The sequence below is a fragment of the Nerophis ophidion genome, linkage group LG27, assembly GCF_033978795.1.
Source record: "Nerophis ophidion isolate RoL-2023_Sa linkage group LG27, RoL_Noph_v1.0, whole genome shotgun sequence".
Classification (NCBI taxonomy): domain Eukaryota; kingdom Metazoa; phylum Chordata; class Actinopteri; order Syngnathiformes; family Syngnathidae; genus Nerophis; species Nerophis ophidion.
In genome coordinates this window covers 34271738-34299577 of record NC_084637.1, presented here as the reverse complement: position 1 = coordinate 34299577, position 27840 = coordinate 34271738, and the positions used below count along the sequence as shown (strand labels likewise).

Below are 27840 nucleotides of genomic sequence, written 5' to 3'. Positions count from 1 at the left end.
GGAAAGCTTGTGACTTACTAGATTTGAGGACAGCCTCATTGACTTCTATCTCCCCTTTGATTGGCTCCTGCAGCTGCAAGTGCGAGTAGTAGTTGAGGGGCTCCGGGCTGGGGGCCGCACTGGACTCGCCATTAGAGATGCTCTCTCTGGGACTGTCCGTGGTCCCACGCTGCACCTCAAAAAGCGCCACCAGCTGAAAAGACAAAAAACAACGTGCACATGAAAATACAGTATTTCCTTGAATTGCCGCCGTTTATATAGTATGCGCCTGCCTAGAATTACTGCCGGGTCAAACTCGTTTCGCAACATATTTTTATTAGCATATGCCTAGAATTTCCACCGGGTCAAACTCGTCACGTCACGAGTGACACTTCACCTGTCATCATTTTCAAAATGGAGGAGGCTGATTTCAATCATTTGAAATCGCATAAAGGGAAGAAGATTAAGAGCTATTCAGTAGGATTTAAGGTCCAAGCTATTGAATATGCTAAAAAGAACAGTAAGCAGCTATGTTTTATTAATATACCGTAGCTGCGTGTGTCAAATATGAGTCATTAAATGACTCCCGCCTCCTGGTGGTAGAGGGCGCTAGTGATCCTTCTTGCGACTACTCGGCTGCAGAAGAAGTGACAACAAGCAGCAAGAGTGAGCAGCGATCCTTTATTTTTTCCTCTCGCTTGCACTTTTAACATGGAGGATTACATATCTAAAATAAAACCGTTTTCTAAACTGGACTTTCAATCGAAGCAGGAGGTAATAAAAGAAGATCTCCATCGAGAGAGAGAGACTTTTAAAACTGAAGAAAGATAAGGAAGACTTCTATAAACAAGTTATCGATGCTTTTGATCAGAAGGAGCTGTGCATGGACTTCATTTATAAGTAAAGGTAAGACTATAATAACGTTTTTTTTAATTAAATGGGGTTTTATGGATAGTATCCTTACATCAAACTCAAATTTATAAGCGCAGGCCTAAATTTATCGCATGCCTTTGGTAAGTGCCGGAGTGAGAAGAGGTTTTAAATTAATTAGCGCCAAAGCGGCAATTCAAGGAAATACGGTAAGCTTTCCTCAATAGAAGCGTGACCATGTTGAGATTCTACTTCCCCTCACACAAAAAGGCAGATGTGGTTTTCGCTTGATGCAACGAGAATGTGTGCGCCACAGTAATGGACGCTGGGTAACATGCCAGCAGGTGACATTAGCTCCGTACAAAAGGAGAATAATGTAAACAGTAGTTGTGCAGTATGTAAAATTAACATCCCCCCTGAGATGTGGCATGAGGATGAGAAGCTGTCACATGCAATGGCACAGGCCGCCACAAAGAGACAAGCACAGGAGATGAATAGGAGAGGAGGAGGGCGGGGGTACGACAAACTGTCCTAATTGAGACAGGGACACGGCTGGAAATAAAATGAAGGGGAAGGCAACACTTCTGCTGATGTGTGCTGGGATGGGGCGGACACTCTCATTGCCAATAGCAGGACGAGGAGATAAACACTTCATACAAAGCAATAACTGCACTGGAACCATGGCCTTGGATGTCAATTAGCAACAAGTGTGTGTGTGTGTGTGTGTGTGTGTGTGTGTGTGTGTGTGTGTGTGTGTGTGTGTGTGTGTGTGTGTGTGTGTGTGTGTGTCTACCCTTCCTGAGACATCAACAATCAAAGTACCTTCCAAGTTAGGACCAAAATCCTGGTCCCAATACATGCATCTACGGCGTGGCGCAGTGTGAGAGTGGCCGTGCGCAACCCGAGGGTCCCTGGTTCAAATCCCACCTAGAACCAACCTCGTCACGTCCGTTGTGTCCTGAGCAAGACACTTCACCCTTGCTCCTGATGGGTGCTGGTTGGCGCCTTGCATGGCAGCTCCCTCCATCAGTGTGTGAATGTGTGTGTGAATGTGGAAGTAGTGTCAAAGCGCTTTGAGTACCTTGAAGGTAGAAAAGCGCTATACAAGTACAACCCATTTATTTAATAGAGAATGTCTCATTTGCACCCCTGCTGGTGAAATCTTTCAAAATGAAGGTGGTCCCCAAAAGGGGGGATTTTTCAAATTGACTGTGTCGATTTTAAGAGGGCTCCCTCTCTGGCCAACATATGAAATAACAAGTGTGTGGGAGAAATTTGAAGTGCTCTCCCTCTGGTCAACATATGAAATAAGTGTGTGTAAGAAATTGAAATTAGCCCCCTTTGGCCAAAATTAATTACAACAAAAATAAAGAAATATGTAAATAGAGACGTACTTTAATAATTTGAGGTAAATAATGAAGATTAAAAACAATTACAAACAAAAAATTAACAAAAAGCATTTTTTTCTCACATTCTGACAACTTTTTTCATATAAAATTGGGAATAATTGTTCATATTATTTCTGTTTCTGTAATATTGCAATATTTTCTTGTAAAACTATAACTTTATTTAAGTGAAATTATCATTTTTAATGCGAAATGGTCAGATCTGTCATAAAATTCTGACTTGTATCACAATATTGCCAATTTTTGTGTTGTTCTTGTAAAATACTGACATTTTTTTTTGTAAATTTATGACTTTTTTCATAAATTATGACTTTTGTCATAATTTTGCCAAGTTAAATTCCAATTAGTATTAAAATATTGCCAAAATGTTAAAGTTGTCTTACAAAATTGTGACTTTTGTCAAATAAAAGTACGATTCTTTACATAAAATTGCCTAAATGTTAAGCTTTTCTTGTAAAATTGTGACTCTTATTGAGTAAAATTCCAACTTTTACCATAATATTGCACAAATGTTAATTTTTTCTGGTAAAATTTTGACTTGTGTCGCGTAAAATTAGGACTTTTATTATAATACTGACAAAAGTGTTTTTATATTTGCATAGTATGTGTATATTAATAATGTTGTAAATTCATATCTTTATATATCTAGAAAGGGTGGTCCTAAAGAGGGAGGCATTTTTCAGAAGTCTCGAGAAGGTAATAAATACACGTGTGTGTGTGTGTGTGTGTGTGTGTGTGTGTGTGTATACCCTTCTTGAGACATCAACAAGGAAAAGTACCCTCCAAGTTAGGACCAAAATCCTGGTCCCAATACATGCATCTAATAGAGAATGTCTCATTTGCACCCCTGCTGGTGAAATCTATCAAAATGAGGGTGGTCCCCAAAAGGGGGGATTTTTCAAATCGACTGTCGGTTTTAAAAGGGCTCCCCCTCTGGCCAACATATGAAATAACAAGTGTGTGGGAGGAATTTGAAGTGCTCTCCCTCTGGCCAACATATAAGGGAATAAGCGGTAGAAAATGGATGGATGGATGGTGTGTAAGAAATTGAAATTAACCGCCTTTGGCCAAAATTAATTACAAAAAATAAAAACAAAATATTTATATAGAGACATACTTTAATAATTTGAAGTAAATAATGAAGATTAAAAACAATTACAAACAAAAATTAACTAAAAGGCATTTTTTTCTCACATTCTGACAACTTTTTTCATATAAAATTGGGAATAGTTGTTCATATTCTTTCCGTTTCTGTAATATTGCAATATTTTCTTGTAAAACTATAACTTTTTTTTAGGTGAAATTATCATTTTTAATGCGAAATGGTCAGATCTGTCAAAATTCTGACTTGTATCACAATATTGCCAATTTTTGTGTTGTTCTTGTAAAATACTGACATTTTTTTTAGTAAATTTATGACTTTTTTCATAAATTATGACTTTTGTCATAATTTTGCCAAGTTAAATTCCAATTAGTATTAAAATATTGCCAAACTGTTAAAAGTTGTCTTACAAAATTGTGACTTTTGTCAAATAAAAGTACGACTCTTTTCATAAAATTGACAAAATCTTGAGCTTTTCTTGAAAAATTGTGACTCTTATTGAGTAAAATTCCAACTTTTACCATAATATTGCACAAATGTTCATTTTTTCTGGTAAAATTTTGACTTGTGTCGCGTAAAATTAGGACTTTTATTATAATACTGACAAAAGTGTTTTTATATATGCATAGTATGTGTATATTAATAATGTTGTAAATTCATATCTTTATATATCTAGAAAGGGTGGTCCTAAAGAGGGAGGCATTTTTCAGAAGTCTCGAGAAGGTAATAAATACACGTGTGTGTGTGTGTGTGTGTGTGTGTGTGTGTGTGTGTGTGTGTGTGTGTGTGTGTGTGTGTGCCCTTCTTGAGACATCAACAAGGAAAAGTACCTTCCAAGTTAGGACCAAAATCCTGGTCCCAATACATGCATCTAATAAAGAATGTCTCATTTGCACCCCTGCTGGTGAAATCTATCAAAATGAGGGTGGTCCCCAAAAGGGGGGATTTTTCAAATTGACTGTGTCTGTTTTAAAAGGGCTTCCCCTCTGGCCAACATATGAAATAACAAGTGTGTGGGAGGAATTTGAAGTGCTCTCTCTCTGGCCAACATATGAAACAAGTGTGTGTAAGAAATTGAAATTAACCACTTTTGGCCAAAATTAATTACAAAAAATAAAAATAAAATATGTATATAGAGACGTACTTTAATAATTTGAAGTAAATAATGAAGATTAAAAACAATTACAAACAAAAATTAACTAAAAAGCATATTTTTCTCACATTCTGACAACTTTTTTCATATAAAATTGGGAATAGTTGTTCATATTATTTCCGTTTCTGTAATATTGCAATATTTTCTTGTAAAACTATAACTTTTTTTTAGGTGAAATTATCATTTTTAATGCGAAATGGTCAAATCTGTCATAAAATTCTGACTTGTATCACAATATTGCCAATTTTTGTGTTGTTCTTGTAAAATACTGACTTTTTTTTTAGTAAATTTATGACTTTTTTCATAAATTATGACTTTTGTCATAATTTTGCCAAGTTAAATTCCAATTAGTATTAAAATATTGCCAAAATGTTAAAGTTGTCTTACAAAATTGTGACTTTTGTCAAATAAAAGTACGACTCTTTTCATAAAATTGCCTAAATGTTAAGCTTTTCTTGTAAAATTGTGACTCTTATTGAGTAAAATTCCAACTTTTACCATAATATTGCACAAATGTTAATTTTTTCTGGTAAAATTTTGACTTGTGTCGCGTAAAATTAGGACTTTTATTATAATACTGACAAAAGTGTTTTTATATTTGCATAGTATGTGTATATTAATAATGTTGTAAATTCATATCTTTATATATCTAGAAAGGGTGGTCCTAAAGAGGGAGGCATTTTTCAGAAGTCTCGAGAAGGTAATAAATACACGTGTGTGTGTGTGTGTGTGTGTGTGTGTGTGTACCCTTCTTGAGACATCAACAAGGAAAAGTACCCTCCAAGTTAGGACCAAAATCCTGGTCCCAATACATGCATCTAATAGAGAATGTCTCATTTGCACCCCTGCTGGTGAAATCTATCAAAATGAGGGTGGTCCCCAAAAGGGGGGGTTTTCAAATCGACTGTGTCGGTTTTAAAAGGGCTCCCCCTCTGGCCAACATATGAAATAACAAGTGTGTGGGAGGAATTTGAAGTGCTCTCTCTCTGGCCAACATAGGAAACAAGTGTGTGTAAGAAATTGAAATTAACCACTTTTGGCCAAAATTAATTACAAAAAATAAAAATAAAATATGTATATAGAGACGTACTTTAATAATTTGAAGTAAATAATGAAGATTAAAAACAATTACAAACAAAAATTAGCTAAAAGGCATTTTTTTCTCACATTTTGACAACTTTTTTCATATAAAATTGGGAATAGTTGTTCATATTCTTTCCGTTTCTGTAATATTGCAATATTTTCTTGTAAAACTATAACTTTTTTTAAGTGGAATTATCATTTTTAATGCGAAATGGTCAGATTTGTCATAAAATTCTGACTTGTATCACAATATTGCCAATTTTTGTGTTGTTCTTGTAAAATACTGACATTTTTTTTAGTAAATTTATGACTTTTTTCATAAATTATGACTTTTGTCATAATTTTGCCGAGTTAAATTCCAATTAGTATTAAAATACTGCCAAAATGTTTAAGTTGTCTTACAAAATTGTGACTTTTGTCAAAATTACGACTCTTTACATAAAATTGCCAAAATGTTAAGCTTTTCTTGTAAAATTGTGACTCTTATTGAGTAAAATTCCAACTTTCACCATAATATTGCACAAATGTTAATTTTTTCTGGTAAAATTTTGACTTGTGTCGCGTAAAATTAGGACTTTTATTATAATACTGGCAAAAGTGTTTTTATATCTGCATAGTATGTGTATATTAATAATGTAAATACATATATTTCTATATCTAGAAAGGATGGTCCTAAAGAGGCATTTTTCAGAGGTCACAAGAAGTGAACAATGTGTGTGTGTGTGTGTGTGTGTGTGTGTGTGTGTGTGTGTGTGTGTGTGTGTGGACTGTCAGTTGCAGAGGAAAAGATGGGGAAAAGAAAGACTTGACGGCAGGAAAACAATCTGATTGTGCCGCTTGATGAATGCATTTTCAGCTCTTTCTCTCTTCTTTATCTGCTTTCCTCTCCCTCCTTATCGCCATCCATCCCCAGCGGCCGTCTCTTCCCCCCCCGAGCCCGCTGACTGCATCAATCAAAGAGGCCGCCCAGGAGCGCCGTGTGATGTGTGAATGAGCACGCCTGCAAAGTCGCAGGGATGAGCTTCGTCTTGCATTTATCATTTTCAGCAACTTCTTCCAGCGTGTGCAGAGGCGGTAATCTAGTCGGGGTTTTATTGTTGTTGTTTGCCAACACAGCTGGGGAGTGGCCGCCATGAAAAAGAATCCCCGCTGCTTCCACTCATCACGTAATTCAATTTTGTAAAATGGTTTATGCAAGTCACCGTAATTCAGGCTTGATCACGACTTGTCATGAAGAAAAATAAAGAAAAGTAATACAATTCATCAGCAGATCTCAAATTTAAGGGGGAACTGCACTTTTTGGGGAAATTTGCATATGGTTTATAATCATTGTCAGAGACAAGAACACGTCTTTTTTTTTTTTTTTTTAAATGATTTAAAAAAAAAACGCTTGAAAGATGCAGGGAATGAGTAGTTTTCAAAGCCCTTGTAACAACTTCAAAACCCTCCATCAATGTTTTGCATGGACTCTACACTGCAAGTCTGTATGTAATGTAGCAACAGACACCTTCATAATGTACAATATTTACCGTATTTTGATATTTCAATCAATACCAGACCTAATTTGCTCGCTGCATTTATTTCCATTTCCAAAGCAGCGCACTTCCGACTTTCGGCAACAAATGTGTGTTTCGCTGCTCACTCTTGCTGCTTGTTGTCACTTCTTCTGCAGCCGAGTAGTCGCGAGAAGGATCACTAGCGCCCTCTACCACCAGGAGGCGGGAGTCATTTAATGACTCATATTTGACACACGCAGCTACGGTATATTAATAAAACATAGCTGCTTACTGTTCTTTTTAGCATATTCAATAGCTTGGACCTTTAATCCTACTGAATAGCTCTTAATCTTCTTCCCTTTATGCAATTTCAAATGATTGAAATCAGCCTCCTCCATTTTGAAAATGATGTGACGTGATGAGTTTGACCCTGTGGAAATTTAGGCATATGCTCATTATTTTGCGAAACGAGTTTGACCCGGCGGAAATTCTAGACATGCGCTAATAAAAATAATATTTCGCGAAACAAGTTTGACCCGGCATTAATCCTGAGCTGACGGTAACGCTAAGCATGCGCTAATTATTTTGCGAAACGAGGTTGACCCGGCAGTAATTCTAGGCAGGTGCATACTATATACCCGGCGGCAATTCAAGGAAATACGGTAGTTTTAAGTCCATGTATCATCCCAAAAGTTATGGAATTATTTGATGAAGGTTAAAAAGTTACTAAGTGCTCCTTTAAGACCAATGAAAAAACAAGTCAACAGACTTAAAGTGACTGATGTCCAGTAAACATGATCTTCAGTGCAAAAAGTGTTAGAACTATTTAGCTGAAATGTTTTACCTGAAAGAATGGAAATGAAAACATGGACATTTCTAGCGGTTTAATCATTAAAATCGTATCAAGGGGCCACAATAACAAATCTTTGTCGATTAATGATTATAATCTATATTGACTAGGGATGCACCGAAATGAAAATTTGTGGCCGAAGCCGAAGCTGAATAAAATGTAAACGCTTAGCCAAAGGCCGAATACCGAATAATGAATGCAGTTTTTCACAATTTTTTAAATATTGCATAAATAGCCTAGAATAAATATTTAGACATGTTTTGCAAATAAAGTATTTTTTATTGAATATTGACATTTTTTTAATATTCCAGTAGTCTTTGCTTTTCAAAAAAAGCACAGTTTTTCATTTATATTAGGCCTTCAAACAAAACATGCATTCCCCCCCCAAAAAAAGTGCATTAAAGTGGATAAACCCACAACAAATGAATTATTGTCCTTTTGGCAAAAGTCTGCTTAGCCACAGTAGATATGCTAATAATGTAAACAGAAGGCTCAAGTAAATCTCAATAAGTGTGTGCTTGTAACCTCATACACTTATACAGGTAGCCTACATACATACATACATACACTTATACAGGTAGCCTACACAACAGGCTAATAATGTAAACAGAAGGCTCAAGTAAATCTCAATTAAGTGTGTGCTTGTAACCTCATACACTTATACAGGTAGCCTACACAACAGGCTAATAATGTAAACAGAAGGCTCAAGTAAATCTCAATTAAGTGTGTGCTTGTAACCTCATACACTTATACAGGTAGCCTACACAACAGGCTAATAATGTAAACAGAGGCCCCACTAAATCTCAATAAGTGTGTGCATGTAACCTCATACACTTATACAGGTAGCCTACACAACAGGCTAATAATGTAAACAAAGGCCCCACTAAATCTCAATAAGTGTGTGCATGTAACCTCATACACTTATACAGGTACACAACATATCCCAACGTCACTGCACGTTGGTTGATTGCGTCACCGCGTCTAAAAATTGCGTCACACGCCACTATTCGGCCTTGTTTTTAACTCATTCCACCGAAGGCCGAATGTGGCTTTTTTTGCCATATTTGGCCGAATATATTCGGTTACCGATTAATTGGTGCATCCCTAATATTGACTATAGGTTACAAAAATATTTTTAAGAAAATAAACTTTTTGGTGAAAAGGGGGAAACGAACAAGCGGTTTTATGGAAACTTAAAATAGAAAAATTTTTAAAAGAAATGTATAAATATGCAAAACCAAAAGAAATTTATTTGGGCTCTTTTTAAAAACAGTCAGTGGATTGTGGTGCCCTCAGTGTCAAAAAGTGTTTCCTGAGGTAGGGTGGAGCATGTTTCTAAACGCTTTGGTGAGTGAGAAGCCAAATATTGTCATCAATCCTGTTGGAAACGGAAACTTAGTGGATTGAGTGAAATGTGCTCATGTCCCGGCTGCAGAGGTTTGGTTGGTGGTGTCAAGTATTGCCAGACAACAACATGAGAAGTGCTTTACTAAAGTCTAGCCTGACGGTTGGTGGTGTCAAGTATTGCCAGAGAACAACATGAGAAGTGCTTTACTAAAGTCTAGCCTGACGGTTGGTGGTGTCAAGTATTGCCAGAGAACAACATGAGAAGTGCTTTACTAAAGTCTAGCCTGACGGAGATAAATGCATGGACTAGCTTTTCAGCATCTGAAAGTGAGAGAATGAGTTTGTCAATGTTGCTGGAGGTGGTAGAAGGAGGTTCTGCAGATGTGATCGATTATACTGTAAGTAGGGGTCCATTTTTACCACAATATTAGTGAGAGAGGGATATTGGAGCTAGAAAGGGCGATAAGGCTGGTTATAGGAAGCACATCGGTCTGGTGAGGAGTTCTGACGAGGGTGGTTTTGGTTTTGGAGCTGTTGGGTTGGAGGAAGTTGTGTTCTATTCATGCCTTAAACTCTGTTAGAGAGGTGAGGAGTTCTGACTGGGATGATGGTGATGGTGGAGGGTTTGCAGCTGTGGTATTTACATGTCAGCAGAAGAGCAGTGGGAAGAGAAACTATGGCGATTTATGACCTGCTGGGAGAAAAAGAGGATGTGTCTGAGAACTATATATATATATATATATATATACACATAAACCCCTTTTCCATATGACTTGGGAAATTGTGTTAGATGTAAATATAAACAGAATACAATGATTTGCAAATCCTTTTCAAGCCATATTCAGTTGAATATGCTACAAAGACAACATATTTGTTGTTCAAACTGATAAACATTTTTTTTTGTTGCAAATAATCATTAACTTTAGAATTTGATGCCAGCAACACACGACAAAGAAGTTGGGAAAGGTGGCAATAAATACTGATAAAGTTGAGGAATGCTCATCAAACACTTATTTGGAACATCCCACAGGTGTGCAGGCTAATTGGGAACAGGTGGGTGCCATGATTGGGTATAAAAACAGCTTCCCAAAAAATGCTCAGTCTTTCACAAGAAAGGATGGGGCGAGGTACACCCCTTTGTCCACAACTGCGTGAGCAAATAGTCAAACAGTTTAAGAACAACCTTTCTCAAAGTGCAATTGCAAGAAATTTAGGGATTTCAACATCTACGCTCCATAATATCATCAAAAGGTTCAGAGAATCTGGAGAAATCACTCCACGTAAGCGGCATGGCCGGAAACCAACATTGAATGACCGTGACCTTCCATCCCTCAGACGGCACTGTATCAAAAACCTACATCAATCTCTAAAGGATATCACCACATGGGCTAAGGAAAACTTCAGAAAACCACTGTCACTAAATACTTTTGGTCGCTACATCTGTAAGTGCAAGTTAAAGCTCTACTATGCAAAGCGAAAGCCATTTATCAACAACATCCAGAAACGCCGCCGGCTTCTCTGGGCCCGAGATCATCTAAGATGGACTGATGCAAAGTGGAAAAGTGTTCTGAGGTCTGACGAGTCCACATTTCAAACTGTTTTTGGAAATATTCGACATTGTGTCGTCCGGACCAAAGGGGAAGCGAACCATCCAGACTGTTATCGACGCAAAGTTCAAAAGCCAGCATGTGTGATGGTATGGGGGTGCATTAGTGCCCAAGGCATGGGTAACTTACACATCTGTGAAGGCACCATTAATGCTGAAAGGTACATACAAGTTTTGGAACAACATATGCTGCCATCCAAGCGCCGTCTTTTTCATGGACGCCCCTGCTTATTTCAGCAAGACGATGCCAAGCATGTGGCACGTGTTGCAGCCATGAAAATCTAAGTTTATTATTATTTGCAGAAAAAAATAAAAAAAGTTTATAAGTTTGAACTTCAAATATGTTGTCTTTTATTGCATTCAACTGAATATGGGTTGAAAAGGATTTACAAATCATTGTATTCTGTTTTTATTTACCCTTTAAAAATTTCCCAACTCATATAGAAACGGGGTTTATTGAATGACAGCACTAGTGTTGTCTTGATACCAAAACTTTGGTACCAAGACCAAAATTATTTCGATAATTTTTGGTACTTTTCTAAGTAAAAGGGACCACAAAAAAATGTCATTATTGTGTTTATTGAAACAAAAATATCTTAGAGTACATTTCTTATTGCAAGTTTTTCCTTAAATAAAATAGTGAACATACTAGACAACTTGTCTTTAAGTAGTAAGTAAACAAACAAAGACTCCTAATTAGTCTGCTGACATATGCAGTAACATGTTGTCGCTATTAAGGACAAGCTGTAAAAATTATTATTCATCTGCTTGTTCATTTACTGTTAATATCTGCTTTTTTTCTCTTTTAATAAATGTTCTATCTACACTTCTGTTCAAATGTAATAATCACTTATTCTTCTCTTCTTTGATACTTTACATTAGTTTTGGATGATACCACAAATTTGGGTATCAATCCGATACCAAGTAGTTACAGGATCATACATTGGTCATATTCAAAGTCCTCATGTGTCCAGGGACGTATTTACTGACTTTATTAACATATAATATGAATAAAAAAAGCGAAAGATGTTGTAATGCCCAAAAATATCGACGTGATTGTAGTATCGACTAGATATGCTACTGTACTTGGTATCATTACAGTGTATGTTAGGTGTAGATCCACCAATGGTGTTTGTTTACATTTTTGGGGTGTAGTGAAGCATGTTCAATCAATCAATCAATCAATGTTTATTTATATAGCCCTAAATCACAAATGTCTCAAAGGACTGTACAAACCACTACGACTACGACATTTTTGGAAGAACCCACATAAGGGCAGGGAAAACTCACACCCAGTGGGCAGGGAGAATTCACATCCAGTGGGACGCCAGTGACAATGATGACTACGAGAACCTTGGAGAGGACCACAAATGTGGGCAACCCCCCCCCTCTAGGGGACCGAAATCAATGGATGTCGAGCGGGTCTAACATGATACTGTGAAAGTTCAATCCATAGTGGCTCCAACACAGCCGCGAGAGTTCAGTTCAAAGCGGATTCAAGACAGCAGCGAGAGTCCCGTCCACAGGAAACCATCCCAAGCGGAGTCGGATCAGCATTGTAGAGATGTCCCCAGCCGATACACAGGCGAGTGGTCCATCCTGGGTCCCGACTCTGGACAGCCAGTACTTCATCCATGGTCATCAGAACGATATGTTAAGCTATTCCTCGTCCTCCAGTGATAATAATGATTGTTAAAAACTTACAAACTTACTTGAACATCAAATATGTTGTCTTTGTAGCACATTCAACTGAATATGGGTTGAAAATTATTTGCAAATCATTGTATTCTGTCTATATTTACATCTAACACAATTTCCCAACTCATATGGAAACAGGGTTAGTAAAACAATTTACACAAAGCAAGACGTGTGATTCACAGACGATATTATGACTGCTGATACTGCTGTCACACAGCTCCTACGTGTGTAAGTTGTTTGGCATTTTTAACTAGAGCGGATCTAAGATGCTGTTTACATGTTGCAACTCACAGATGGAACAGTGTGTCTTCAATAATTCATTCATTCACTTGCTACAATTAATTGCATGCCATGCAACCTGTATAAAAGCAGAGTAGGAAGAAACACAAACACACACACACACACACACACACACACACAGATATGTATTCTTAAATGCATATAAAGAAATGTTTAGCACAATAGCAGTAGCAGACACATTGCATTGCTAAAAGGAGGAACAGTGCCCCCTTGCTTTTGACAAACAGTTCTGCAGGCTAGTATCTGCACACACACACACACACACACACACACACACACACACACACACACACACACACACACACACACACACACACACACACACACACACACACACACACAGAAAACTGTAAAACAAAAAAACACACACTCACAAAACACACTTCCTTTTTTCATCTGCTCCGACTAATCAGCTCATTTTTCTTTTAGGCTGCTGTTTGTGTGTGTGTGTGTGTGTGTGTGTGTGTGTGTGTGTGTGTGTGTGTGTGTGTGTGTGTGTGTGTGTGTGTGTGTGTGTGTGAGGTACCAGTCTATTGAGATGCTTTGCTTTTGTGCAGTTGTCATCTATCTCAGGAAACTGCCCCCCTTCTCCATTCTTCATTCTTTCTTTGAAGGGAAGATGCATAATTCAGAAGGTGTACGCTGCATGCTCACAGTAAATGCTAACCCAATCATCGCTCTTGCCATCTTTCTGTCACGCACACTTGCCATAAAAACTATATGAGAGATGTTTAGGCGTCTACGTCGGCAAGCAGCGAATCCAACGCGCACGTGAAATGACTCAACGGGCGTGCTGTGATAAGCAGAAATAAATATCCATGGTGTCACATGAGGAATGAGGATCAATAGAAAACAGATTGTTCGAAACAGATAGTTGATGTAAAAAATAATGCTTGTTTTCAATCAACTAGCAGCTAATTCTAATGTATATAATACCGTATTTCTTTGAATTGCCGCCGGGTATATAGTATGCACCTGACTAGAATTACTGCCGGGTCAAACTTGTTTCGCAAACTAATTAGCGCATGCTTAGCATTACCACCGGCTCAGGATTAACGGCAGGTCAATCTCGTTTCGCAAAATATTATTTTTATTAGCGCATGTCTAGAATTTTCGCCGGGTCAAACTCGTTTCGCCAAATAATTAGCATATGCCTAGAATTTCCGCAGGGTCAAACTCGTCACGTCACGAGTGACACTTCAGCTGTCATCATTTTCGCTGATTTCAATCATTTGAAATCGCATAAAAGGAAGAAGATTAAGAGCTATTCAGTAGGATTTAAGGTCCAAGCTATTGAATATGCTAAAAAGAACAGTAAGCAGCTAGGTTTTATTAATATACCGTAGCTGCGTGTGTCAAATATGAGTCATTAAATGACTCCCGCCTCCTGGTGGTAGAGGGCGCTAGTGATCCTTCTTGCGACTACTCGGCTGCAGAAGAAGTGACAACAAGCAGCAAGAGTGAGCAGCGAGCGTTTATTTTTTCCTCTCGCTTGCACTTTTAACATGGAGGATTACATATCTAAAATAAAACAGTTTTCTAAACTGGACTTTCAATCAAAGCAGGAGGTAATAAAGGAAGATCTCCATTGAGACAGAGACTTTTAAAACTGAAGAAAGACAAGGAAGACTTTTATAAACAAGTTATCGATGCTTTTGATCAGAAGGAGCTGCGCATGGACTTCATTTATAAGTAAAGGTAAGACCATAATAACGTTTTTTTTTATTAAATGTGATTTTCATGATGGTATCCTTACATCACACTCAAATTTATAAGCCTCAGGCCTAAATTTACCACATTCCTTTGGTAAGCGCCGGAGTGAGAAGAGGTTTTAAATTAATTAGCACCCCGGCGGCAGTTCAAGGAAATACGGTACTTGAGCAATGTGCCCTTAAATGTAGACACTATCACCACAACAGCATGATTGCAAATTAGGGATGATCAATAAATACTAATAATTATCAGGCCAATATGAGAAAAAATGATGTCATACCAATAAACCGGATAAAATAACCAATAAAATAGATTTTTTTTTAAATGCTCCAATGAGGCAAGATACTATGATGTAGATGTCTTGGTGTTTCTAACATCGAGCATCAACACATCAAACCTGTGCTGGTCAAGAATCTACACAAAAGCCAGCAGCAAGGAAAGGTGTGGGCAAACTACAGTTAGATCTTCATTCAAAACATAATAGATACAACAATAAGTTATTTGTTTTCAGTGTCGAGAAGCAGGAAGTCATCTGTATCAAAATCGGCTTGAAATTTGTTGTTTTGTTTTGTTCAATTTGTTCTTTTAAACCACTAAAAGGTAACATGTACTAGCCGATGGTGGTATTGTCTTTTTTACGTATTTAAAACATAGAATATAGACCCAGTGCTACCATCCATCCATCTTCTTACGCTTATCCGAGGTTAGGTCGGGGGGGCAGCAGCCTAAACAGAAAAGCCCAGACTTCCCTCTCCCCAGCCACTTTGTCCAGCTCCTCCCGGGTGGTCCCGAGGTGTTCCCAGGCCAGCCGGGAGACATAGTCTTCCCAACATGTCCTGGGTCTTCCCCGTGGCCTCCTACCATTTGGACGTGCCCTAAACACCTCCCTAGGTAGGCGTTCGGGTGGCATCCTGACCAGATGCCCGAACCACCTCATCTGGGTCCTCTCCATGTGGAGGAGCAGCGGCTTTACTTTGAGTTCCTCCCGGATGGCAGAGCTTCTCACCCTATCTCTAAGGGAGAGACCCGAACTCATTTGGGCCGCTTGTACCCGTGATCTTATCCTTTCAGTCATGACCCAAAGCTCATGACCATAGGTGAGAATGGGAACGTAGATCGACCGGTATATTGAGAGCTTTGCCTTCCGGCTCAGCTCCTTCTTCACCACAATGGATCAGTACAACGTCCGCATTACTGAAGACGCCGCACCGATCCGCCTGTCGATCTCACCATCCACTCTTCCCTCACTCGTGCACAAGACTCCTCGGTACTTGAACTCCTCCACTTGGGACAGGGTCTCCTCCTCAACCAGGAGATGGCACTCCACCCTTTTCCGGGCGAGAACCATGGACTCGGACTTGGAGGTGCTGATTCTCATCCCGGTTGCTTCACACTCTGCTGCGAACCGATCCAGTGAGAGCTGAAGATCCCGGTCAGATGAAGCCATCAGGACCACATCATCTGCAAAAAGCAGAGACCTAATCCTGCGGCCACCAAACCGGAACCCCTCAACGCCTTGACTGCGCCTAGAAATTCTGTCCATAAAAGTTATGAACAAAATGGGTGACAAAGGACAACCTTGGCGGAGTCCAACCCTCACTGGAAACGTGTCCGACTTCCTGCCAGCAATGCGGACCAAGTTCTGGCACTGATCATACAGTCCACATATAGAGCCAGCGATGCAGACCAAGTTCTGACACTGATCATACAGTCCACATATAGAGCCAGCGATGCAGACCAAGTTCTGACACCGATCATACAGTCCACATATAGAGCCAGCGATGCGGACCAAGTTCTGACACTGATCATACAGTCCACATATAGAGCCAGCGATGCAGACCAAGTTCTGACACTGATCATACAGTCCACATATAGAGCCAGCGATGCAGACCAAGTTCTGACACTGATCATACAGTCCACATATAGAGCCAGCGATGCGGACCAAGTTCTGACACTGATCATACAGTCCACATATAGAGCCAGCGATAAGGACCAAGTTCTGACACTGATCATACAGTCCACATATAGAGCCAGCGATAAGGACCAAGTTCTGACACTGATCATACAGTCCACATATAGAGCCAGCGATGCAGCATACATGAACTTGTATTATTTGATTGAATGAAATAATTATTTAACCACCGAGCTCGTTATCAAGCACAAAGGTTTGACATTTCTTGTAGTTTTTCAGCTCAGTTGTAGTTTTCTCCAAATACCTCAAAGTTTCTTTTTCCTCAAACTATTTGGAATTTGGATCAAGGTCTGGAGACTGGCAAGACCATTTCAGGGTCTTAGTGTGCTTCTTGAGCCACTCCTTTGTTGCCTGGGCTGTATGTCATTGACACGCTAGCACCATCCAGCAACTATCTTTAGTGTTCTGGCTGAGGACAGGATGTTCTCATGCAAGATTCTACGATCCACGGCCGCCTTCTTTGACCTCCTCAGTGTGGCCAAGTCTTCATATAACACAAACATGGCAGCCCGCCACACATACTGTGGATTTGTGTTAAGAATTTTCATCTTCATGCTTATACTTTAATCTTTGTTCTCATCATCTGTATGGAGCGACTTAGAGTAGCCTGGCTGCTACTTAACAACAGATTATATGTCCTCTTTCTATACTCCTTAAAACTTACTTTCTGCTGTCAAGCGGTTTTATTTAGAGCAGGCCTTCTTAACGCCTGCGGATTGTCTTTAATCTCCTTTCTAATGGGTTCAATTTTCTTATTAAAGAATTTCATAAAGTCATCTGCCGATTGTATTGTACCATATGTCCCGGCAAGAAATCTGTGTTCAAAGGACTCCGGCTTATTAGTGATTCCCAGAGCCCAAAAAAAGTCTGCGGGCTATAGAGCGTTTTCCGTTCGGGCTCCAGTACTCTGGAATGCCCTCCCGGTAACAGTTCGAGATGCTACCTCAGTAGAAGCATTTAAGTCTCACCTTAAAACTCATCTGTATACTCTAGCCTTTAAATAGACCTCCTTTTTAGACCAGTTGATCTGCCGTTTCTTTTCTTTTTCTCCTATGTCCCACTCTCCCTTTGTGGAGGAGGTCCGGTCCGATGGCCATGGATGAAGTACTGGCTGTCCAGAGTCGGGACCCAGGATGGACCGCTCGTCTGTGTATCGGCTGGGGACATCTCTACGCTGCTGATCCGCCTCCGCTTGGGATGGTTTCCTGCTGGCTCCACTATGGACGGGACTCTCGCTACGTGGGGCGGTATAGTTCGGTTGGTAGAGTGGCCGTGCCAGCAACTTGAGGGTTGCAGGTAAGATTCCCGCTTCTGCCATCCTAGTCACTGCCGTCCTTGGGCAAGACACTTTACCCACCTGCTCCCAGTGCCACCCACACTGGTTTAAATATAACTTAGATGTTGGGTTTCACCATGTAAAGCGCTTTGAGTCACTAAAGAAAAGCGCTATATAAATATAATTCACTTCACTTCTGTGTTGGATCCACTTTGGACTGGACTCTCAAGGTTGTGTTGGATCCACTATGGATTGAACTTTCACAGTATCGAGTTAAACCCGCTCGACATCCATTGCTTTTGGTCCCCTGGGGGGGGTATATGTGGGGTTGCCCACATATGCGGTCCTCTCCAAGGTTTCTCATAGTCATCATTGTCACTGTCACCGACGTCCCACTGGGTGTGAGTTTTCCTTGCCCTTATGTGGGTTCTACCGAGGATGTTGTTGTGGTTTGTGCAGCCCTTTGAGACACTAGTGATTTAGGGCGATATAAATAAACATTGATTGATTGATTGATTAACCTTTTGACCAACTTTTCCACTACAGAGGGACCTGTACTCAAGTATTGACACTGAATTAATAGTCGTACTTTTGAATTTAATTGTATTCAATAGTTACATCTAACCTACATACAAATTATAAACCGTGTCAAATAATATGAAACAATGTTTTAATCACAAAAGATAATTATTTATTTAACACGTAAACCTTGAGCTTACAACACTTCTTAGACAGCAAGAGAACTTTCGAATGTCCAGGTTAGCAGTGATTCTATTTACTGAAAAACTGTGCATTTGTCGAAGGGGAGACAACGAGAATGCGGGCTCCTGTGGATGTGATTAAAAATAGTTAGCGTGTACTTTGTATTACCTGGTCGTCGAGGGAAGACTACAGAAAACATTGAATGCATTTGGACTGGCAAAGCAGACTATCAGTTATTGTCCGCCATGTATGTCACGGACTCAACGTCTAAGTCCAGAGTATATAAAGTCACCAAAAAGGAATGGACAATGAAAGTGAAGGCAAAAGAGTGGGAGTGTCCTGACCACATATCTAGATCCCTAGTTTGATTGATTTAAAATGTTATTTATCACATTGTTTACGTGTCTAATAAAGATTTAATTAATTTATGAGGTCTCAGGTGTAATTCACTACCATAGGGCCCCACAGCACACTGGATTACAGTTCATTGAAACACCGCAACACTGGATATTGTTCACATAAGTTACATTTAATTTAAGAACTTGCACACAAAGCAACACTGGAGGTGAGTGTGACGTGTGCATTTTCCGCGCATGCGACTTAGGTTGTGTTGCACCGGTGGACAAAGGTGGAGGGGGGGTCTTTAATGACCATTATGTGTGTGTGTGTGTGTGTGTGTGTGTGTGTGTGTGTGTGTGTGTGTGTGTGTGTGTGTGTGTGTGTGTGTGGACAACAATAAGAGTCGGTGGGATTTACCCTGAAAAATGTAGAAGAGGAAGGCCTACCGAAATGAGATGTTCTTATTTAAACAGGGATAGCAGGTCCATTCTATGTGTCATACTTCATCATTTCGCGATATTGCCATATTTTTGTTGAAAGGATTTAGTAGAGAACATCCACGATAAAGTTCACAATTTTTGGTGGCTAATAAAAAAGCCTTGCCTGTACCGGAAGTAGCAGACGATGTGCGCGTGATGTCACGGGTTGTGGAGCTCCTCACATCTGAACATTGTTTACAATCATGGCCACCAGCAGCGAGAGCGATTCGGACCGAGAAAGCGACGATTTCCCCATTAATTTGAGCGACGATGAAAGATTCGTGGATGAGGAAAGTGAGAGTGAAGGACTAGAAAAACAAAAAACAAAAAAAAAGACAAGGGCAGTGGGAGCGATTCAGATGTTATTAGACACATTTACTAGGATAATTCTGGAAAATCCCTTATCTGCTTATTGTGTTACTAGTGTTTTAGTGAGATTATATGGGGGTACCTGAAAGTCGAAGGGGTGTGGTGACCGCCAGCGTCTTCAATGGAAGCCACATTTCTCGACGAGGTAAGGCAGCTGGGCTGAGATTTTTTTTTTTTTCCCTCCACGGTGTAAGCATGTGATGGGTTCTTCCGATGATGTTGTAGTCGCAATGATTTGTGCAGTCCTTTGAGACATTTGTGATTTGGGGCTATACAAATAAACTTTGATTGATTGATTTATGGTCGGTGGCGGCCGGTGGGAGGAGGCAAGAGAGTCCACAGCTGCAGGAGGAACGACTCAAACGCTCCATTCATGTCTACAGTAAGAGCCGAATGTAAACAAGGAAACACCTGCTGCGTTTGTGTTGCTAAAGGCGGCCGCAATACACCGCTTCCCACCTACATCTTTCTTCTTTGACGTCTCCGTTATTAATTGAACAAATTGCAAAAGATTCAGCAACACAGATGTCCAGAATACTGTGGAATTATGCGATCAAAGCAGACTACTTATAGCTGGGATCAAAATGTCCGCTACAATCTGTGACGACACGCGCACACATCATACTGCGATGTTTTCAACAGGATACTTAGGGCAAAATTTAAAATTGCAATTTAGTAAACTAAAAGTGGGGTATTGGCATGTGTTGCAATGTTAATATTTCATCATTGATATATAAACTATCAGACTGCGTGGTGGGTAGTAGTGGCTTTCAGTAGGACCTTAGGGTACCATATCCATACTGTAAGGACTTGAGTTAGCTGCTGGTTGCTTTCTGACATGTGAAATCCATTCCGCCCACAAAACCTTGTTGATGTAATCCTTTGAGTGATTTAAGTCCGCAGTAAGACAAGGTTAAGAATGCACAGGAGGAGACATTCAACACGCAGACTTGCAAGGCACCATCGGGGCCATCACTTGCAGGTTTGGCTTCTGTTGTTTAAACAAGTCGAAAATTGGTTGTATTACCAGTGTGCTCAGGGCTAATCCTGCTTCCATTCCAAACTAAATCTCCAGTCCACACTACCAGATGTGAGGGATTACCTGGCAAGCATAGCTGGCACACAGTAACTGCACCCGCAGTCATACTCCTACATGCTTCATCTATGTTGTCAAGGCTGTGGTGAGGAACTCCCTAAAAATAAGGAATGTTAAGCAGCGATGTTGCCACTTCCACTTGGAGATGTTTGAAGACATGCCAGCAGTCGCACGTTGCAGCAACAACGTCCACATTGAACACAACATCTCTTTGATGCCACTGACAGCTCCCTCAAACGCGGCAAAGTCAACTCCTCCGCGGTTTAAGCCTTCATGCAGAAATTGGCAAATGATGACCCAGATCTTCAGCGTGACATAAAAATAGCAAAATGGAAAATTCACCAAAGTGTCTCAGATGGCGCTGGAGTTTAAACTGGAGTAGCGTATTTCCTTCAATTAATTTAAAACCTCTTCTCACTCCGGTGTTTACCAAAGGCATGCGGTAAATTTGGGTCTGCGCTTATAAATTTGAGTGTGATGTAAGGATACCATCATGAAAAGCACATTTAATAAAAAAAAAACGTTATTATGGTCTTACCTTTACTTATAAATGAAGTCCATCCGCAGCTCCTTCTGATCAAAAGCATCGATAACTTGTTTATAGAAGTCTTCCTTATCTTTCTTCAGTTTTATAAGTCTCTCTGTCTCGATGGAGATCTTTCTTTATTACCTCCTGCTTCGATTGAAAGTCCAGTTTAGAAAATGGTTTTATTTTAGATATGTAATCCTCCATGTTAAAAGTGCAAGCAAGAGGAAAAAATAAAAGTCTTGCTGCTTGTTGTCACTTCTTCTGCAGCCGAGTAGTCGCAAGAAGGATCACTAGCGCCCTCTACCACCAGGAGGCGGGAGTCATTTAATGACTCATATTTTACACACGCAGCTACGGTATATTAATAAAACATAGCTGCTTACTGTTCTTTTTAGCATATTCAATAGCTTGGACCTTAAATCCTACTGAATAGCTCTTAATCTTCTTCCCTTTATGCGATTTCAAATGATTGAAATCAAACTCCTCCATTTTGAAAATGATGACAGGTGAAGTGTCACTCGTGACGTGACGAGTTTGACCCGGCGGAAATTCTTGACATGCGCTAATAAAAATAATATTTTACAAAAGGAGTTTGACCTGCCGTTAATCCTGAGTCGGCGGTAATGCTAAGCATGCGCTAATTATTTTGCGAAATGAGTTTGACCCGGCAGTAATTCTAGGCAGGTGCATACTATATACCTGGCGGCAATTCAAGGAATCACAGTATATTGAATAATGTTCTTTTTTGAGCAACAGGTGTTTCATACAGAATGTCTTATCACTTTGACACATTAAAACTAAATGTGGAGAATTGTCGATTTACAATAAAACTCATTCACAATACAATACATACAACTGTTTGAGCAGAACAAAGTCAATAGTACACACTAATAAAACACAAGCAAAAACTACTATCAATTCCTCCAGACATGTGCAAATTACGGCCTGCTGGACGTCCCCAAATTATTTTTTGAATAAGACCAGTGAATACCCCAAAAGGGACAAGCGGTAGAAATGGATGGATGGAAGACCAGTGAATATTATCACACACCTATCAGTCAGTTACTTTGTTACACATAAATCTCCTGCCGTTATCATGCCAAATTATATATATAACTAGCGTTGTCCCGATACCAATATTTTGGTACCAGTACCAAAATGTATTTCAATACTTTTCTAAATAAAAGGGAACCACAAAAAATGGCATTATTGGCTTTATTTTCACAAAAAATCTTAGGGTACATTAAACATATGTTTATTATTGCAATTGTGTCCTTAGCCCCCACTCCCTCCCCTCTGTTGCAAGTCTGGAGATGTATGTTGTAATATGTATATGTCCTTTTTTATGGAGGTTTTTTTCCACTCCAGACTGGGCCCCCTTAGACACCCAGTCTAGATTGTATTTTTTTACTCATCCTTCTCCAGCGTTTACCTTTTTCCGATCCTTCACGGGGCGCTTAGCGTTCCTGTTCACTAACCCTGTACACTGTTTGTTTGTCTAATCTTGAACAGGTTTGTGCTGAAAACAAAGTTCCGTTGTACTTGTGCAATGCTAGTAAAGACCTGCCTACCTACCTGACAGCTCCTGGCTTGCTCTGTGTGATGCACATTTAGCCTCATCCTCCAGTGATAATGCTACTTAGGATACTAAGAAATACAGTTGGTTGTATTGGAGGTGATTATTATTAGATTAGGGGTATGAAGAAAAATAAATACAGTGCCAGCCATCAAAGAATTAATCGGTATTGGCGATCACATACTTTCCCACGGAAATCGGCGGCTAATGGATCAGCACATCCTGAGCAGGAGACGGCGGACGCCCTGGACGGGTCACCGAAACAACTATTCACACTCTCGTTCTCATCTACGGACAATTTAGAGTTTCCACTACCTTTACATGCAAATTTGTGTTCTGGGAGAGAAAACTGGAGTGCACAGGAGGAGAAGATGGCCTCCCTACCACCTGTGTCACATTGCAACCATCTCATGAATTATTTGTAATTATAAAATTACCGCCAGCCGGTTGCACGGAATCCATAACATTGGAGAATATTTATCCAGCTTCAGGAGTCAGCGGCTGAAGGCAGGCCACTTTATTATTTATGTACACTCATAAAGTCAACTCTTCATAAATCACCCGCACCCAAGGATGCAAAAGTAGGAAGCGGGTGACGAGGCGGCTTCAGGCCTCGTATTTCTCAGGCTGGCAACACAAATATCAAAAAGCGCTCCTTCATCGATCCCGCTGTGCAAAGACCAGGGGCGCTTGCTCTGCTTCCATCCGTGTGCTGCACACTAACTTTTTTATTTGCAATCTGGTTCGCAATCTCCCCCAAAAAAGCAAAATCTCTTTTCACTAGAGCCGACACACGGCCAGCTGCTCCCCAACTGCCTTCCTCCCGCGGGACCTGACAGAAAAGGAGAAAGCGCGATTATGTTGCAGCTTTAAGGTTCCCACCTGTGGCCTTCTTCCTCATCTCCCCACCTGCCCTCGTTAAACCACGCCCCTTTTGCATGAGTCATTCTGCTGTCAATCAGTCTGTACAAACCCCGTTTCCATATGAGTTGGGAAATTGTGTTAGATGTAAATATAAACGGAATACAATGATTTGCAAATCATTTTCAGCCCATATTCAGTTGAATATGCATTTTCTTCGTCTCTTCCGCGAATTTGATCAATAATATAATTTGATATTTTACGGTAATATGTTAATAATTTTACAGATAAGTCGCTCTAGAGTATATTTCGCAAAACTGCAACTTATAGTCCGAAAAACCCGGTATATATTATATACAATACATAACAAATCCCGATTAACATGTACAATATTACAGTATATGTAACAGTTGGAGCAAAAAAAAAAAAGCAGCATAAAATAGAGTAGATCCAGCAGAGATATATTATATAAATATACTAGGGCTGGGCAACGATTAAAAATTTTAATCGAAGTTAATCGCACTATTTCTATGATTAATCGGGATTAACTGCATTGTATACGCAAAGCCCAATAATGAATTCAAAAGTAGTGTGTAGTGCACCTTTATTGGAATATTCTCCCACATGAACAAAAGCGCCAAAACATTTGTTGTGCAAACACAATTTAAATCAGTCCTTGTTAAACAGTAGCAGTTAAATAGCATATTTGATGAAAATCAACTCCAAAAATGTAAATACAAACATTTAAGCTTATTGCCACTGCCAGGGTATTTAAGTTATCCTGTTTGTTATGGAAAATAAATATAATCTACATACAAATCTCTGAGCCACAATCATAACATCTGAACAGGCAATTTCTGAGGTAACAGCAGAAACATTTTTTTTATCAGGGATCTTATGTTTAAAAAACCTATATTATAGGTAGTGGGCTGTTTTAGGGAATTTTTGATCAAATTATCCTTAGTAGCAATGTTAATAACTAGCAATATTAATAATGTTGTGTTTATTCTGCGTAGTGCACTTAAAATAATTATGACCATATCTAGGAATTGATATGATGGGAATTTTCCGATTGTTTGCTTGGTGCTTTGATAAACTGAAGGCATCATATACATGGTACTATATTGTGATGTTATGAGCCAGGGAAAAAATAACTACCCTACCCAGCATGCAACAGGAGTGACGAGCATGCGCGGTAGCCCGGTATAGGTTGTGTCGCCATGACGGCATCTTGTATGTTGTGATATGCACGCTCTGAAAGCAAACGTTAAGAACTCAGCCAACACTCCTGGTCTGCATTATTCATAAATAGACAGACAACACATATACTCCGCTGCTTCACAGGCCGCTGGATGTAGCCGGCAAAGTATTCCCATGCTAGCTAGCCGGTCTAGCAAGCACGCCTCATTCAGTCCAAAACGGCCCGATCTATCCACATCCAGAATTGTCTGGCGGTCGTAAGTGATCCCGGAGTGACCACGCTGTAAGCCAGCCTTGACATTTGCAGAATTGTCCGGTATTTTTGCCAAATGTTCCATCTTTACCAAGAGCCCCTCCACGCCGAAGTACATCCGGGAGATGCCATCTTGTTAAGAAAAGGCGTTAACAAAATAAAAGCATGTAAACAACATACGCAAATGTGCGAAAAAATAATTGTCGGCGTTAATAGATTGATGAGTTAACGCATAATTAACGCATTAATTTGCCCACCCCTAAAACATACATATATAGATATATACATATAATTGTGAAAAATAGTCAACATTCCCCAAAAAGTGCAATTCCCCTTTAAGCAAAATCCAAACGATAATAACTGATAATAACTGTCTTAGATATTTATGTGAAACTTTTGAAGGATGTTTGTATTGTCGTGCGACATAAACCACGCCCTCATTTTTTCACGCGGCGCTCCTATGTTCTGACATTGACAGGCTAACAAATTAAGTGGCCTATTTAGACGCTCCATTCATTAGGCCAATCAGCTTGGAGAGGAGGTCTGAGAGGCAGGACAGGAGAATAATAGCAACATGCAGGCGTGGACGCAGATGCGGCTTCAGCTGTGTGGTTGCACAGAGGAATCATTAAACATTTAGCCTAAATGAGCTGCATTTGCTATTACAAGCGTTCATCACCGCCGTGAAAGTGTCCCCCTTCCCAAAAGTGTGACTCTCTGCTGATTTGAGTTATTAGCAGTTGAAACAAGCTGCGACTCGGAGGGAGGGGTGGAGCACACGTGTCACCCGCTCTCCTGTGGGTTTTCCTCACACAAAGATTCTACTTGTGACCCCGGCAGTCTGAGGTAACCATCTTTAATTATCATCAGAGATTGCTTTCCAGCAATATGTTTTCGGTCTTTTCAGTCCATCGCGTCTCGGTTCGTGTGTCTTTCCTCTCTCTCTGGCTCCCAAGCCAACTTCAACCCCGTGTCTCGGTTCGGCTGCTGCCAATAAGGCCAACAGGTGATTAGATAACAAGGCCCACCTGGGCCATCCACTCACCTTTTGCTGTCTTCGAGGCCGGACCTTGCACACCCCGTTCCCTCCACAATAACTATGAAATTTATCAATATAAAAAAACGCTCCAAAAGGAGGGAGAAACAATGGGCTATTAAACTTCTTCACTGTTTCTGCGCTGGAAAAATAGTTAGAGGGGAACATTATCAACAGACCTATGTAAGCGTCAATATATACCTTGACGTTGCAGAAAAAAGACCATATGTTTTTGTAACTGATTTCTGAACTCTAAAAGGATGAATTTGGTGATTTAAACGCCTTTCAATTGTTTGCCGTCGGAGCGATGTTACAACGGGAAGCAATCCGCCATTTTCTCAATCTTATTACACACACAAAGTCAAATCAGCTCCGTTATTTTCCGTTTTTTCGACTGTTTTCCGTACCTTGGAGACATCATGCCTCGTCGGTGTGTTGTCGGAGGGTGTAACAAGACGAACAGGGAGGGATTGAAGTTGATTTACGTGGAGTGTGCATCGATTAGCACGGCATGCTAATCGATGCTAACATGCTATTTAGGCTAGCTGTATGTACATATTGCATCGTTATGCCTCATTTGTAGCTATATTTGCATTCAACCTTTCCCTCCACCCACATTTAATGCCAAACAAACACATACCAATCGACGGATTCAAGTTGCACCAGTGTCAAAAGAAGCGAAAGTCCCTCGTTTGTTCTGCACATTTTACTGACGATAGTGATGCTACGACAGAGATGTGTGGACATCCTGCGACACTCAAAGCAGATGCATTTCCAACGATAAAGTCAACGAAATCACAAAAGTGAGTTTTGTTGATGTTATTGAATTATGTGCTAATCAGACATATTTGGTCACGGCATGACTGCCAGCTAATCGATGCTAACATGCTATTTAGGCTAGCTGTATGCACATTTGTAGCTATATTTGCATCCTGCGTTTCCCTCCACACACATTTAATGCCAAACAAACACTTACCAATCGACGGATTTAAGTTGCTCCAGTGGTCAAAAGATGCAATCGTTGGTTAGAAGGCGATCGCCGAATAGCTTCAATAGCTATAGCTATAGCTATTGAGCGAATAGCTTCAGTTTCTTCTTCAATTTTGTTTTCGATATCTGCCTCCACACTCCAACCATTCGTTTCAATACGTGGGTAATCTGTTAAATCGCTTAAAACGCTGAAATCCGAGCTAATGTCGCTATATCTTTCTGTTCTATCCGCCATGTTTGTTTGTATTGGCGTCACGCAGTGATGTCACAGGAAAATGGACGGGTGGATTTACAGATAGCGAAAATCAGGCACTTTAAAGCCTTTTTTCGGGATTTTCCATGATGGGTAAAATTTTGAAAAAATCTTCAAAAAAATAAATAAGCCACTGGGAACTGATTTTTATTGGTTTTAACCCTTCTGAAATTGTGATAATATTCCCCTTTAACAAAACCTCACTCCAAAAAAATTTTGGAAAAATAAGAACTCTGAGAATAAACAGAAACTCAGCACTTTGGCTGCAAAACTATATAACCAACAATCACTCTGCTAAGGAGGAGA

The 27840-nt window shown here is 39.9% G+C and overlaps 1 protein-coding gene across 1 annotated transcript in view; it reads right to left on the bottom strand.

The window, feature by feature from the left end:
* Positions 1-27840, bottom strand: part of pard3ba (par-3 family cell polarity regulator beta a) — a 329828-nt gene that overhangs the window by 263687 nt on the left and 38301 nt on the right. Inside the window, 1 exon segment of the mRNA XM_061889407.1 lies at positions 19-193. Within this exon segment, the coding sequence (XP_061745391.1) occupies positions 19-193 (175 nt within the window).